The sequence below is a fragment of the Myotis yumanensis genome, unplaced genomic scaffold (assembly GCF_028538775.1).
Source record: "Myotis yumanensis isolate MYYU_CA2020_CCGP unplaced genomic scaffold, mMyoYum1.0.hap1 SCAF_1, whole genome shotgun sequence".
Lineage (NCBI taxonomy): Eukaryota > Metazoa > Chordata > Mammalia > Chiroptera > Vespertilionidae > Myotis > Myotis yumanensis.
Window position 1 is genome coordinate 17,472,218 of NW_027223752.1, and position 16,195 is coordinate 17,488,412.

Sequence of the window (16,195 nt, forward strand, 5' to 3'; positions counted from 1 at the left end):
ACCCAACAGCAACAGCTGCTCTTCAGGAGCCCGCATTGGTGGGATCTGTTTCCTCCCGCCCACCCTTCACATGACTGACATTCCTCGCTGTTGTTTTACAGTGACTCTGGACGCGGGAGCAGCCTCTTAGATAGAACCATTGCGGACAGGCGGCAGCTCAATACGATCACCTTGCCAGACTTCAGCGACCCGGAGACAGGTGAGAATGAAGAGCCGGCGGGGGCGGAATGGTGCCAACTCCGAGGGACGGGGATGAGGACGGCCACCGGGGCTGGGAGCACAGCTCACGCAAGTCGGTTAAACTCAACCGAGGTGCCTTTTCCCCGTGTCCTTTCCAAGTGTGTGCACCGTGGGGAAGTCGTGCTACATGGCCAGCACATCGCTGAGGGCTGTCTATTTCTTCCCCTTGCTCTTAGAGCCTAAAATTCGAAACTAAAATTCGATTGTTCCCGTCTCCACAGCTTCCCCTCTGCTTTCCCGTTTCTGCCTCTTGCTTTAGATTGCAGACCTTGCTGAAACCCAGGTTTTGCTTTCTAATCAGTTGCACATGTGAACACACATCCAGCGCAAGAGCCTGTAGGAGGCAGGGGATGGGGGGGGGGGGGCTCTGAGCTCTGATTCCACTGTCCCACGTGGAGGCCCGCAGCACGCGCCGCCTCTGAGAGATGTCTGTGCCTCCCTCTCATTGGCCTTTCCCCATCCCCCTCAGTACAGAGGAGTAAATAGTCCCCGGTCATTGCCAACACTCCCAACAAGCAATTCTAATAGTAATTCCGACTGTTCAGTGGCAATTTGGAGGACTCGACAGACCCACAACATATACAGAAGTTCCCTCTGCTTTGAGCCTCAAGGAGTTCCAGAGCATCACTCGGAACCTGGCTCTGCTGCTGCTCTGCTGCCCCGGGGTTTGCGTGAGGCCAGTCCCGGGCTGGGTGTGCCTGCTCTTCATGGGCTGGCTTTTGGAGAGGAGCCTCCAGGTTCTTCTACCCCGGGCCAGGTCCCAGCTCCTGAGCAAGCCCCCCGAGAGGAAGCGAGGGAGCAGGCCTGAGGCACGCACAGCCAGCTCCTGGCAGGCTCTCCTCCGTCAGGATGGGAGGGATAGGGCCTCTGGCAGCCAACTGTGGTACCCACCCAAGCCCGGTGGCGTCGCAGTGGCCGGGAGGCTGCGTCCCTGTGCTGGGCTCCCTGTTACCAAGTTGAAAATCAGCTTGGGAAGTCCCATCCCAGGGCCCTAGGTCAGAAGGACATCAGGCCTTGGAAGCAGCCTGAATTGCACACTAGTGCATTTAACATCCCGCAGCCACTGCGCCAAATGCAGACTGACAAGCCGCACTCCGCCTCCCCCTGCGATGGTCCCACCGGACTGATCTGCAGGCCTTGCTGGGTGTAGACTACAACCCAGGCAGAGACTCTGACTCAGACCCGTCCAGTCCTGCTAGAGGGGACTCTAACCCCCTCGTCCTAGAGTTAGAAGGTCGGCTGTCAGGACCAGGCTGTCTTCCTCCTGGGCCCCTTCCCCAGGAGCCTGCGAGGACATTCGTACTCAGACCCCTTTACCTCCGGGGTCTCGCTGTTCTAAATCCCTGACTTAAAGGGCACGGGCAGCCGCCACAAGCAAAGCCGTACCTGTTGGCATCGGCAAGGGCATGTGGCCAGTGGACGTGTGAACTTCCACCTCATGGTCCTGCCGATGCTGCGCCGCCCACTGCACTCGACTCCTTTGTGAAGCCACGGGCACGCTTATATCCCTTGTTTTTCTGTTCCAGAACTAAAATTCACTCCCTGTTTATTTTTGATCTTCTCCTGTGGAAGATATTCGGATACACCAAGCTACAATATAACATAATGAATCCCCATGTGTCTGCTGCCAGCCTTCAGGAACTAGTGTTTTTTTCCAGCCATCTCTCCCGCCCCACACTCGGGTTTTGTAGAGTATTTTAAAGCAAAGCCCAGACATCACATTTCACCTGTTAAAATGTCAGTGTATATGTCAAACAGATAAGAACCTTTCAAAAGTATTAGCACAACACCATTGCTATACACCTGGGTCATTACACAGTACAGGCGCGGGGTGCTTGGTTTGGGGAGTGGTTAGTTACTTAGAGCATGGGTTTCCACCTCTGAAATTGTCCATACACAGATCTGTGGAGTCCCATTAGGGGAACCCATGTCTAGGAGCTTTGGACTGACTGTGGGTTTATTAAATGGATGTGGCAAATTGAAAAGCCCTCCTCCCTAAAGAACATGATTTCCCAGCTAACATCACCTCTGGCCCTCCTGCCCCCACCCCCAGTCATCAAATAGTCCCAGCCATGGAGAGGAATCCAGTGGGGTGACAGTCGTAACTCTGAAGCTGCAAATCACTATCTTTTCTTTGGAACAAATCGGTAGTTCCTTAACTAGAGGGTGAAAAAAAATGTTTTCTTCCCTTGGCCTCCAAAACAGGATGCAGTTAAAAGAATGACTTTGCTGTGGCGAGGTGTTGGGTTATATTAAAGATAAAGCCCCTTCTCCAGTGCCCAGCGCACAGCCACCGGGCCAGCTTAGGGAGCTAGCGCCCCACTGCCCCGGGCTGAGACCTGACACGTCCTGTACCTCAGTACCCGCACCTGGGAAAACAGAAATACAGTCAAACCTCATTTCTGGAACATCTCCCATCTCGTGCAATTTGGTTCTCCACCAAGTTGCTCACAGAAAACATGTCTGGGTTATTGAACCAAACTTCAATTTTCAAACTGACAACCCTTTCAGGCTGATACCCTAGCATGACAAAAAAGCATCTCTCAGCCAACAAACAAAGGAGAGGATGCTTTTGTGGCTGGCGGAATCAATGATTAGCACAACTTAAAAACATACAACGGCCATCGGGAGTGCTAATGTTGCTAAGGGTGTGAAAGAAACAATGATCACAGGCAACTGAAGAGGTGGGAAAACCACTGCTGATTGGATAAACGGAAAGCGGTTAGCCACTGACCGCATTTTGGAGGCAGTGGTACAAGTATGTGAACAAGCAAAGATGCTGCCGGCTGACCTGAAGGACACCCCTGGAATGAGGCTAGGAGGGGGTGGTTTAATAAATTTTAGAAAAGAAGTGTTTGTTTATAGATTAAACAGTACATTAGACAGATACTGGATATAAGAAAAGTTAAAACAGGGAATCATCTGGAGGTCTGGAACGGATTAATTCAATTCACATTGTTTCTAAGGGGGGGCGGGGAATGATTCGGTTTTCGAACACATCGCCCCTCGAACAGCCTTCCGGAACGCATTAGGTCCGAGAACCGAGGCGCCACTGTACACTCTGTGTAAATGCTTCTCATAAAAAGCAAACCTAGGAAAAGTCAAGTTCTCACCCTTTACAATGGACAGGCCAATAGTTTCCCCCAGAATGCCCGGGGTGTTGTCGGTGACGGACATGTTCTTTTCAGTGGGTCTATGCTGAATCGGTGCCCAGGTAAACCTGAGTGGTGTTGGCTCCATGCTGTTACTGCAGAGCAATTAAATAACCAACGGGAAACAACAGATTTGTTTTCTTCAAAAAGCACTTGTATTCTGTTGTCAAGTAGAGGAATGATTGTGTATGACATGACCTCATTTTCTTTGCAGCTTATGTGAGTATATTAAAAGCTAGTTTTATTTTTTCTTTGTGTTTCTAAAGTTTTTTTGCTTTTATCCTTTTTTTTTCTCTTCACTTTTTAGTGTCAGATTCCTCCTCCTCCTCCTCTTCTCTTTCAAGAACCGAGTCTCCTCTCCACCTGTTTGTATCTTCTCATCTTCATTCTCATCCCAAACCCGATACCTTTGTGTGGCCCTCAGCAGCTCACTCATTCCATGGCCCAGGTCCCCGCCAGGAACCCTCTCGGTGTAAACATGGTTTATGGCTTTTCCTTTCTTGTTAGATCTGCTTCATTTGCCTGATGTTTCATTTTCTGATAATCTTCCTAACTGATAAGCTGGATGGGAAACTCCATCAAATTTATCTGAGAGACATATCTTGCTAATTTGAAAATCCAAAAGGCCGTTTGGGGCAGGAGGAGGTACTGGTGCCCGGTTTCCAGCCTTCTCTGTGAAAAGTAAAGAAACCCGTTTTGAGCAGAAGAAATAGAAGCTTTTCTAGGTACTTTGGTGCTTTCCTGGCATTGATATAAAGGCATTAATTAAAGTTTCAGTTTTTAAAAAGGCAAATTAGAACAATTGGCAGATAATTTATTCTACATATTTCTGGTTTTTCAATTTAGAAATTAATTCAACAAGTATGTAATAATCAAGCTAACTCTCTAAAGATAATGGTCATATGCACTTTAAATATGTGGTTCTCGAACTTTCCTGTGCATTAAGATCACACAAAGAGCTTTGAAAGCTGTGGATTAGATCCGCTGGGCCCCACCCCAGAGTGTGTAGTTCAGTGGGCCTGAGGTAGGGCCCAGGAAGCTGCATTTATAAAATACCCCATATAATTCCAGGACCCGTGGGTACTGCACAGCATTTTGAAAAGCAATGCTGTAAATTATTTTCCATTTGCAGGGAAGGGAAATGTAGGGTTTATGTTGTGAAAATAGGCAGAAAAGTTGAGCAGCATTTTAATCTAATCTTGCTTTTAAATAATACTGAAATTTTCAAGTCTGTTTAGGGTGTCTGGGAACCTGTCGATGAAAAGAAAAAGCCTGAATTAAATGGAATGCTGGTTGGTAAAGGCCTTAAATGGGACCTGAATTATGGCTCTCACGAGGAGATCCACCCTTGTTTTCTCAGACTCATTTATTTAATGTTCACTTTACTGGGAGGGCCAGAAAAATTAATCTCTATACCCATGATTTATAAGGCTCATCTTTGTTCCAAATGCGCAGTTATATGCTGAACAAAAGCTCATAAGGGGAACTATTGCCAGAGAAAACTACTTTCTCTAATGTGCTCATCTCTTGGATGGCTAGCCTGCTTTGTTACACATGCGCGTGCGTGTGCGCGCTCACACACACACACACACACACCCAGGACAGAAACAAGGCTATCACCTAAAACGGTGGTTCTCAACCTTGGCTGCACAAGGAAATCTTTTTTAAATCGTGATTTCTGGGCCTCATCCTCCGGAAATTCTGTTTCTTTGTTACTAATCTTGTGACCCCACCCCAAAACAAAGAAACAGAATTTCCGGAGGATGAGGCCCAGAAATCAGGATTTTAAAAAGATTCCCAGGTGATTCTAATGTGCAGCCAAAGTTGAGAACCACTGACCTAAAATAAGACATCCAGACCTTGCCTGTCTGCATACCAGGTGTTCTGAACCTTGCTTGAATGGCAATCCCAGCTTCATGAACTGGAAGACGGAGATAATGCTATCCTATATAATAAAAGGCTAATATGCAAATCAACCGAACGGCCAATCGCTATGATGCACACTGACCACCAGGGGGCAGACGCTTAATGCAGGAGCTGCCCCCTGGTGGTCAGTGCGTTCCCACAGAGGGAGCAACGGTCAGCCAGAAGCCGGGCTCATGGCTGGTGCGGGAGCCTCTCCCACCTCCGTGGCAGCGCTAAGGACCCCTCAGGGGATGTCCACCTGCCAGCTTAGACCTGCTCCCCACCCCCCGAGGGGTCCCAGACTGCGAGAGGGCACAGCTGGGCTGAGGGACGCCCCCCCTCCCCCCTCAGTGCACGAATGTCGTGCACCGGGCCTCTAGTAAACTATGAACTGTTTATGTTGTTTTTAATCGCCTTCTTAAAAATAGATTTTTTTTCCCTTCAAAACAATGCCCAGCAGCAATTGCCAACTTCATTTTTTTCCATTAAAACTGTCTTTTGCATTGACTTTTGCCCAGTGTTTTGGTCATAAAATGGGATCTCACTGTTCTAGAATACCTCAGCAATGTTCCCATGGCCGTTCACTCATTTGCACAACAAGCCCTCCGACCTCCAGGCCCTGCCAGTATGTATCACGTTGCATCCCCGGGACCCTGTGTTCCTTTAAACCCGGGCAATTGAAATCCTGGCTCTAGTGAGGCACTTTATAGCAGATTAGTTATAAAATGTTGGGTGAGGAGCACCCATTTGGCTTTCTTCTAAACGTATATGTCCCAAATGGTGCTCAGTTGGTTGTTTTTGAAGCTATGAGTCATCTCCCCCACCCCCTCCTTTAGGGAGTACCTGGCCCTAACCAGGTGTTTAACTAAGACCGACTCGCCCGAGAATCTTCCCCGCCCCGTGGATGCAACGTTTAGTTGGAGACGGAGAAAGCATACCATACGTCAGTGGTAAGTGTAGAATTTCCTGATTAAAGTTGTTATGAACTTGAATCCCAAGTCTTTTCTGTAGGACAGACAGCAACGACCTGACGTTTTATGAATTTCTCCCTCCAATCCTTTGACTTCATAGAAATGAAAACTGGCCAAACCCTACAAACTCTTGGAATCCTAATCAGGGTTCATGGGTGGAAAGATCTGAAAACCGCTTGTTTGATTATTTTTCCCTTCCCTTTGGAATTTCCTGCCCTGGAAACAAAGCACAGTACATGAATCGGTCAGCTTGCCTGCCCGGAGCGCTGAGACGGAGAGGGGAATGCCCAGTTGGCCTTTGTTTAAAAAAGAAAAAAATCATTGTTAGTGGAAAACTCTGTGTCATTCTCGAATTGCAGTCCGATTCCAGAAGCCAGACTTACAGTTGGAAGGTTATTAGAACTCTATTTGCTTTTTTAGCCTCAGTTTTGATTTTTCAAATGTTTTGTTTCTTGGTTTTAATTTTTGGTTTGATTTGTTGTTCCAAGGCCACTCTCCAGAAGTATACTTTCATGGTTTTCCCTCCCTTTTTTCAGTTAGTAAGTAGTCCACCGATCTGTTAACCTTCCCCAGGGCCTCAGAGTCACGCTTCCCTCCCTCATGGAATGTGTGTGGTGGTTGCTGGCGGGTGGTTGTGGAGATGGTGTGGACATTCAGCTGCCACCCGCTTGCCCACTCGCCCCCCGGGGCTCATCTCTCCTGAGGTGCTAACGCTTGGATTTACATCCTGAGGAGGCAGTACTTGCCTGGAAAGGACCACGGAAGAAGGCACAGCGGGGAAAATGCCCAAGTCAGGCTGTGCAGTGGAGGGTCAGAAGCCCCCTGTGCTGATCAGACGTGAGACACCCGGTGGCCCAGGTGCGGGCCATCTGTAAATTTTGGGAAGAAGGAACCAATCGGATCTTGAAATTCCTTTCCAGGTCAGCCATTATTGCAGCATAGAAAAGCAATTCTAATCATTATTTTTCCTAAAATAAGCTAAACAGACATCATAAAACATAAACTACATCTGCCAACATTTAAAGGAGACAAAGCAATTCCCTGAATATAGAACTAGTAGTGCTTTAGGTGGTGCTCTTTAAGGCACTAGTGAATGATCACATTTTCCGAAGGCTGTTTCTGAGACGCTGATTCTGCCTGGGCAGATATTTTTAGAGACTCACAGTTCACATGAGCACATTAAAGGCTCTGAGAGGTCCTGCAGTTAAAAAAAAAAATTCAAGACTCTCTTAGCTCTGACCCAGTGTGTCCAACCCGATTGCATCGTTTTCCCCACCCTGTGGAATCGCTGTTCCAGGCCAGGCATCTTGGAAATGCTAAGGTACATGATGATCCGGTGAGATCTGAGCCTCTGCTGCCTGTGGCAAATGCACCCCTCCGGGAGATGATTTTTCCTCTGAAATCTTGCTTGGCCTACATGTGCCTTCCTTTTGCCTTTAAAGGTCCATAATAGAAAACAAATGTTTGTCATTACCCTCACATTAGGGTTCTTCAGAAAGAAAAAGGTTTCACGCCAGGGTCCCTGCAATAGCAGGCTCCTCGGACACGTGAAAAAGCCTTGATTTTTAGAAAGTCGGGCGACATTAAACCTTCGGGGAGCCCTTGTTAGTTACAGTGAGGCTTCATGGTTCATGGCTGGGGGGTACATTTATATCAGGGACTTGTATTTTCTACTTTCCCTAGAAGCAGCCCAGCTCTCAAAGGTCAGGACACTGGGTTCGAGGACAGTTCTATGGCTGACCCCTCTGCATTTGAGGGGTGTCCATCTTAAAAGTTCAGCCTTAATGATTCAAATATAAATCTTTTCTCGCTAATTGGGTTAAATTAAAGTCTCCTGCATTAGTCCTGTGGTGTCTTTCTTTAAACAAGATTGAATGGAGTTTTAGGAGATTGACAAGTCAATAATAAATGGCTCTGGGGTAGAAGTTGAGGAGTATGTGTCCAGTAATTAGACGGTCCCCCAAACCCGAGAGACTGTTCCTGTTCGCTGCATTCAGAGACGAACACGCCTTCCCCAGGCAGAAGGGCACTCAGGCCAGAGACGCAGCCTCAGCCATCGGGAGGGTTTCTATGGAGATGGGGGCATCTTCCCGGTGTGGTCCTCCAGCAGGTACTGCCTCCAGCCCAGGCCGCGTGGTCCTGACCGCTGGCATCTCCCTGCATGCATGGGAACGGCGTCCCCCACGCTTCTGTGTGACCGCCTGGCTGGGCCACCCCGCATACCCGCCTGGGCCGTGCCCTGCCTCTCCCTGCCTTAGTGTGACCCTTCCCTAACGCTTTCCCGGGAAGAACCTTCCCTTTCAGAGGCACGTTCTGTCAGGTTTCAACTGTGCTTGATGATTCTGTTAGTCGATGGGAAATTGTGATCTCGTCTGGGGCCTGGGGTTGCTGTCCTGTTCTCTTCCATTCAGTGAAAAGGAACAGTCGCTACTAGAATGGTGACCAAGCTACGTGTCAGAGGGGCCCACAGCTGGAGGCCTCCTGGCCAGTGGGGTTGGGGGAGGACCAGGCAGCTGTCCCTAGAGCCGCTCCAGCCCCATGTCCCCGTCACATTATGGGCATGCTACAGAGAGGGGGGTGGCAACCTTGGGATTAGAAATGTGGGAGGGAGGGCAGTGACAGGCAGCTCCAGGAGGCCACACCTCTGCTGCCTGCTCAGACAGGACTACCCCCAGCAAAGACGGGCGGTGGAGACGAACCAAAGTGTTTAATGTTCTTACAAAGGTACAGAGAGAATACACCTAATTCGAGGGTTGAAGTGAGCATGGACTCTATCTCTCCTCCCCCTTCAAAAACTAAGAGAGAATCATCACTAGCTACTCAGCCGCCACCTCCTTCAGCCCCAGGACACCCTGGTTCTCCGTGCACAGGTGGCAGGGTCAGGGGTCACCAGCTACCAGCAGTCTGCAGTATTGGACTGACTTGCTCCCAAGCCCTGACTTGAGAAACAGAAATTCTCTTCCTGCTAAAAATGAAAAACGTTTAGCACAGCTCTGCAGCAGAATGCTTAGTCACGCAGATTGCTGCTCGGCAGTCAGGGTCTTTAGAGGTAAATCGCTCCTCTTTTCCTGCTTTTTTAAATAGTTTGGGGTGAGGGGGCCACAGCCTCCAGGAACTGGAAGCTGAGTAAACTCTGTTGACAGATAACCTTGAATGACGTCGGGACCGAGGGAAAATGAACACAGAGATTCTTGCGCGGCAGGTGATTCGAATGCCAGGCTGGAGCCGCTCCGCCTCGTACCAGCGCGGGCGGGCAGGTCGCTGCCGGGCATCAGGCAGAGAGAATGTGGATGGCAGGCAGAGAGAGGGGCTGGTGCTCCATCGTGGTCCCATGTTCATGTGCATGAGGTCCCGGAGTTCATTCTCGGGCCGGGAAGCAAAGAGCGATGCATCTACTGAGGTCTCTCTGGTGAAGGATTTTTTTTCTATGCATCACGTGACCATTGTCCCTTGTTTTTGGACCCTGCTGCTCTCCTGTCACTGGGCGGGCAGGGATTCCTCTAGGGCAGTGGTTCTCAACCTTCTGGCCCTTTAAATACAGCTCCTCATGTTGTGACCCCCAACCATAAAATTATTTTCGTTGCTACTTCATAACTAATTTTGCTACTGTTATGAATCGTAATGTAAATATCTGATATGCAGGATGGTCTTAGGCGACCCCTGTGAAAGGGTTGTTCAACCCCCAAAGGGTCTCGACCCACAGGTTGAGAACTGCTACTCTAGGGCAAGCTTACCTTCTGCGTGCTGTGAAGATGGGAGGGGAGAGGGAAGGTGGCTGTCCTTCAGACCATAGCCACTCACTCAGTGCCACCAGGCCCAGCCAGAGGACAGCGGGACAGAGCATGCTCTGTGTTGAGTGCCCTGCTTATGGAGACGCCAGGTTCTCAAACAGAACCAAGCCTCCTAATGCAGCGTGCCTCTGGCTGAACAGAATTGTTGGCTGTGAGGTCCTCTGAATGATGAACTTGGAGAGGTGACATGCAGGCCGTGCGATTGCCACACTGGAGGTCTGCGTGGAATGAGCCGCAGGTCTCGTGCTCCGGAAAAGGGATTTTGGTGAAGGCTCAGCCGCAAGGGCAATTTGAGCTGACTGTTCCCGGTGTCCTGCTTGTGACAGGGTTTCTCAACAGGCTCCGGCATATGACAGGAGCTGGGTCAGAAGTCCTCGGGAGGGGCCAGAGCTTGACGTGCAGCTTCCGAGGCCAGCGGGCTTGGTTCCTGGGCCTCTTGGTCCGTAGGGCAATGCCTCGCTCCCCCCCCCCCCCCCCCCCCCCGCCTCCCCTCCCAGCACATGGCGGTCCAAGGGAAGCCCAGACAGAGCCCTGGGTGCAGGGCTCAGGGCCGTTCTTAAGTGGCCCCTGCCTTCGTGTCAGGTGTCCGAGATAACGCTTCCACTGGGGCGTCTGGGTGAGGAGAGAAAAGGCAGTGGGCTTGGGGAAGCACAGATCTCGTCAGCCGCGTGGCCTCTTACGGCGCCTGGACCATTCAGGCCATTAAATTAGGTCACAGAACCTGGGCCAGGTCTGGGGGCATGCTCCCTCCGCCTGCAGCAGCTCCCAGGGCCCGGTTTCAGAGCCACTGTGTCCTGTGACCGAGGGCCCCGCTGGAGCGCAGCAGCTGCTCACCCTCAGGGTTGCCACGGCGACAAGCACTTCTCCAGCAAGAGTGATAAACAAGAGGCAGAGCAGCCGCACTCGCCCTGGCCTACCTGTCGGACCGGATGATTCGGAAGCTTATTTCTCCAGCCGTAGGTTCCGTTTAGAAATATGTCCGATACCCTTCCCTCCGATTCTTTTTCCAAGCTTCACCCATGCACGCTGTAGGAACACTTTGGCTTTGGTGAGAAGGAAAAGAGTCGCTTTAAAAAGATGTAGGTTAGATGAGCACTTCTCGGTGTTAACGTACATAAATCAAAATCCAGCATCTACAGTATTTTGAAATGTACCATTTCAGTCCTATGAAACAGTAAGACACAAGTTATTTTGATTATATTTGATGATATTTTTTAATCAGATACATTCATTCTGATTCAAAATGATGTTTAGCCCTTGTTTTCCTCCAAATTGTAATCCAGGGGAAGAATTTTATTTCCTGAGCCATTGCCGGGAATATAGGTGTTAACTATTAAATACTTTTACCATTATTGTTCGTCCCCTGCTATTATTAGTAAATATCTGAATGCTCCGATATCCGTCCCTGGCCCAGAACATGAAGGGTCTCCGCCCTGTGACATGTGTATAAAAAGGGATTGACCAGGAAGGAAGGATTAGTTCTGATAGCACTCACGCTCCATATCCAAATGGGTTAGTTCTACTCTAGATGTGGGCGGGGGGGGACCCCGAGTGAAGTACAGTGTTTTGTCCACTGTCAGTTTTAGTCCAGGGCGTGATGACCGCCACACCGAGCAGTCCTGTGAGACAGTGAGGTCTGGCTGTGAGGAGAGCCGAGAAGGAGAGCATCTGAAAGAGAGGGCCACTCATCCAAGCCCGTACAGTGCCGCGTCTGCGGACAGCACACACTCCTTCACGCGTGCGATCCACAGGCATCTGCCACGGGCCTGGCACTGCTACCGCTGAAAATGCCTCAGTGGAGGGCCTGGTTCCTGTCTTGTGGAGCCGCCCACAGTTCAATTGGAGAGACCGTGACTTCCGCTTTCACATGAAACGGTGTGGTAAGCTCCTGGGAGCCCCGAGCACCGAGGCCCGGCTGTCTACGGGCCAGTGATAGGGGAGAGACAGAAGGCTCGCACAGTCTTCCTGGAGGAGTGCTGTCAGGCTGGCTTTAAAGGCTGGATTTGGATCCTGGCGAGTGTTTGAGTCCTGGCTTTGCCATCTGTTGGCTGTATGACTTTGGGTAACTTACATAACCTCGTTAAATCTCAGTTTTGCCTCAAGATTAAATGAGATAATATGTGTAAAGTGCTGATCCCACTGCTGGAAGCATGGAATGTTCTCTGGAACTGGTAGCCACCACTGTCAGCATCGCCGTCACTCGCCAGAGCTTGTTCACAGGGAGACATTCCAACGAGAGGAAGCCACTAACTTAGTTGTATGTAGGTACCACGAGGGAAGGTTCTGATCCGTTCATTTGGCAGAAGTTCTGATCCGTTTATTTGTGGACCAAACCAACAAAGCAGTTTATCCAAAAATCACACTGAGCCCCTCCCAAAGCCATTAAGTTCTTGTAGCAAAGGAGCCAGAGGACCTGGTGGGAAATTTGCAGAAGTTTTCTAGCACAGTCATTTATTATTGAAGTGAGTTAATGATTCCCTTCAACATACCTCAGTTTTGACTCCTAAGGTAAATACCAATAGACACAACCCATGTAAACAAACTCTCTCGAGGGGTCTCAGCAACTCTTCGGTGTAAAGAGGCTGAGAGACCCAGACGCTGAGGAGCGCTGTGCCCCGGTGGCTGAGCCGCAGGGAAGCGGTAGAGCCAGGCTGTCGGCACGTGTAGAACACGCCTTCGGGCTTTCCTTGGCTGAATGGTGGTACCATCCATCTCAGCCGCACCTTGGAATCACGGCCCCACCCCTGGAGTTAGTGATGCCCTTGGTCTGGGATGCATCTGTGGCATCATGATTTGTTAACCCCCAAGTCATTCCGAGGTGAAGCCACGGCTGAGAACCGCTTGTTCAGCGAGGAGGTAAGCCAGCGTTGTCAGGTCAGGCCCAAGCAGCAGCCACCTCCTTTATTTCACTAAAAAACCTCAGGGAAACTGTAGCAAGTCCTGGTTATCAAAGTTAAAATATTACTTTTCCATAAAAAGGTTAAAGTCAAAATAAGACCTGAAAAAACCAATAGCAGTTCTTCCACCAGGTTCCGTGGGCCAGTGAGCACAGCAGGGCTTCCGGGAGCGTTAGGCAGGCGCAGGCGCAGCCGCTGGGCCCGGGCGTCTTCGCTGTCACCCGCCCTCCACGCATCTAGTACCAGCCTGAAGTCGTGTTCTAGAACCTGGTTTCAAATCTGGGGGTGTTGCCCACCTCCCAAAGGCCAGGGAATGAAGTGGGGAGTTGCTAGGTTTGTCCTGAAAATGGCCCCCATCTACTGCAGGGGTCACCAGGAGGCCAGCATGCTGTTTCTAGGTTTAGCCCCTCACGGGGATGCTCTGTAAGTTCACTGTGTAGGCGTCACGTGTGCCGTGTTTAACAGGTGTGTCCCAGCCGTGCACTGGCCCCGTCCCTCCTGCCCCCACTCACACCCCACAGACGGCTTCTGGAGGGAGCTCGGAGCTTAGCAGGTGCGCTGGTTGTTGACTGAGAGATGAGCTAAAGCAGGAGGACAGGAAGTAGTTTCGGCTGCCGTGACTGTATTTCTTTATAGACAAGGAAACCTAGAAACCTCGTGGGGGAAGGGGCGTGTGTCCGTCTTGCACCCCTGTCTGTGTGTGGGAGGGGGTGGCGGTTGGTTGGTTGGGTCTGTGCTTTCACTCCTGATGTTATCTTCTCGGAAACCTCTCACAGGCTCTATCCACGCCACATCCGTGGCGGCCTCCCGCGTGGAGCAGGCGCTGTCCGAAGTGGCCTCGTCTCTGCAGAGCAGCACCCCCAAGCAGGGCCCGCTGCACCCCTGGATGACACTGGCACAGATCTGGCTCCACGCAGGTATGCTCTGCCCCGCGGTGGGCCCCGCCCCGCCCACTGTGGGCCCCGGGCCAGAGGCTGCAGGACCCCGTGGGCACTGCCTCTGGGGCCCACAACCCCTCAGCAGGAGAAATCAGAGCTTTGGCAGTCACACCAAAATGTTAGTGCAGTGGTCCCCCCTTATCCGCGGAGAATATGTTCCGGGCCCCCCAGTGGATGCTTGGAACTCTGGATGGTATTGAGCCCTCTGTGTACTGTTTTTCCTTTTCATACACACCTGTGGTAAAGTTCAATTTATGAACTAGGCACAGTAAGAGATTAACAACAATAATATTAAAATAGAAGCATTTTACGGCCTCTCTTTGTCATATCTGAATCGCCAGCATCCCTACTCTTGCACTGTGGGGCCATGATTAAGTAAAACAAGGGGGCCTTGAACACGAGCACTGTGATTCCCCAACAGTCTGTTCCATAACCCAGCGGGCTAAGTGACTGACAGGCGGGTCATGTACCCAGCGACCCTGGACAAAAGGATGAATCTTGTCCAGGTGGGAGGGAGCAGGATGGTGTGAGATTTTATCCCATTGCTCAGGTTGGCGTGCAATTTAAAGCTTGTGGATTGTTTATTTCTGGAATTTTCCATGTAATATTTTGGGACCACAGTTGAAACATAGAAAGTAAAACCGCCGATGAAGGGGAGACTCCTGTACTTATTTGCAGGAGCCATGAATTCCTCTGTCTCCCCACGCTCCCCTGACCCAGAGCCCGGCACAGAGCAGCACCCAGGAAAGCTCTTCGAGTTGGACTCTAAGGGTCGCAGGGAGCCTGCTGTCAGCAGGGCCCAGAGAGCTACGCCCCAGGCTCTCTCTGCAGGAGACAGCGTGGCATGGAGGCCCAGACCCAGAAGTCTGGAAGCCCCGCACACTTGGAGGGGAGTCCCAGCTCTACTACTGAACAGCTGCATAGACTGAAGCTAATAGCTTCCTCCCAGCCTCGGTTTCCTCATCTGTACAATGGGAGTAATAGTGCTTGTCTCCGGGGTTGATGAGCACAGTGCCTGGCTCATCCTGGCAGTGAGACTCGGAGCCCCTGGGAGAGGCACAGACCGATTGCTGGCACGGTGCCTTTATCGAAGCAAAGGAGGGGCAGTGTTTTCCATTCCCGCTCCCCTCTCTGAGGCGCTCCTGGTAGTCCACAGTGAGGAGGCAGGTACTGCACCCGCTGGGCCAGAAACTAGCCCGGGAGGCAGGCACCATGTCCCTCCTCCGTTTCACGCGGCTGCTTTTGCGTAGCTAGAAATCCACCAAATAAATCCAGCACGCAGGCATGTCAGCAACAAGAATCCTACTTTACAGACTCCGAGCGAACAATGGCTGTGGTTTGCTTGCATTTTTATGTTTCCATATAAAAGACAGTTCTGTTCCTCATGTTTTATCACTTGATCTGCAAGGCCCTCCCAGGCCTTCCCTGGCTTGACTCTCAGGGCGCGTGGTGAAAGCCCAAAAGTGGCTGGGAAAGTGCTTGTTATCCTCACTGGCCATCTGTTTGCTCATTTGCCAGGCCCAATGGTATGATGTCCAACCTTGTTTGGAACTGTTGGCCGGCCTTCCTATAGGAAAACCCGGTGGGTTTACCTGGCTTTGGCGTGTCGCAGACCGGGCTCAGCCAGCCTCTTCTGCCTTGGCACCTTTAATTGAGCCATAAAACAACAGCAAATTAACAAATTATATCCTTCTAAGCAGAAATATATGTGAGGGCTGATTCAGGAATGTGCCGATGGTTCTTCCTGCGCGGACGCGCGCCAGCAGCCGCCTCTCCTGGGTCCTGGGCGCTGGCGGGGAGAGCAGGGAGCAGCGTCATGCCTGCCTCCACTGCTCTGACAGAAGGCCAGCCCCCGTCCAGGCGCCTGGCCGATCCAGTGGCCTTTATGAGCAGTAACTGCAGAAAACGGGGGAAAAGGGGTACGGGTTACTGTCGGGTCAGGAAAGACTGGCTGAACCTGCGGGGCCAGGGTGGGAGCCACTGGGGAGGCGAAGTTGTCTTCCAAATGGGCCATAGACTCTAGTTTGTTTTTTTAATATGTATTTTTTATTGATTTCAGAGAGGAAGGGAGAGAGAGAGAGAGAGAGAGAGAGAGAAACATCAGTGATAAAAGAGAATCATTGATCGGCTCCCTCCTGCACGCCCCCTACTGGGGATCGAGCCCACAACCCAGGCATGTGCCCTGACCGGGAATCCAACCGTGACCTCCTGGTTCATAGGTCGATGCTCAACCACTGAGCCACACTGGCCGGGCTGGAGTCTAGTTTTGAAGGGCCAACGTCTGAAAAACCAGAAGAGCTG

At 50.9% G+C, this 16,195-nt stretch overlaps 1 protein-coding gene across 6 annotated transcripts in view; it reads left to right on the forward strand.

Moving 5' to 3' along the window:
• Positions 1-16,195, forward strand: part of TTC7B (tetratricopeptide repeat domain 7B) — a 191,992-nt gene that overhangs the window by 143,132 nt on the left and 32,665 nt on the right. For 2 of the 6 annotated variants that reach the window (XM_070414930.1, XM_070414938.1), the window contains 4 exons: positions 102-199; positions 3,700-3,864; positions 6,757-6,807; positions 13,733-13,873. In XM_070414930.1, coding sequence (XP_070271031.1) covers positions 102-199; positions 3,700-3,864; positions 6,757-6,807; positions 13,733-13,873 — 455 coding nt within the window. The remainder of the gene's footprint in view (positions 1-101; positions 200-3,699; positions 3,865-6,756; positions 6,808-13,732; positions 13,874-16,195) is intronic. The other 4 variants (XM_070414946.1, XM_070414954.1, XM_070414963.1 and 1 more) reach the window with 2 other exon arrangements.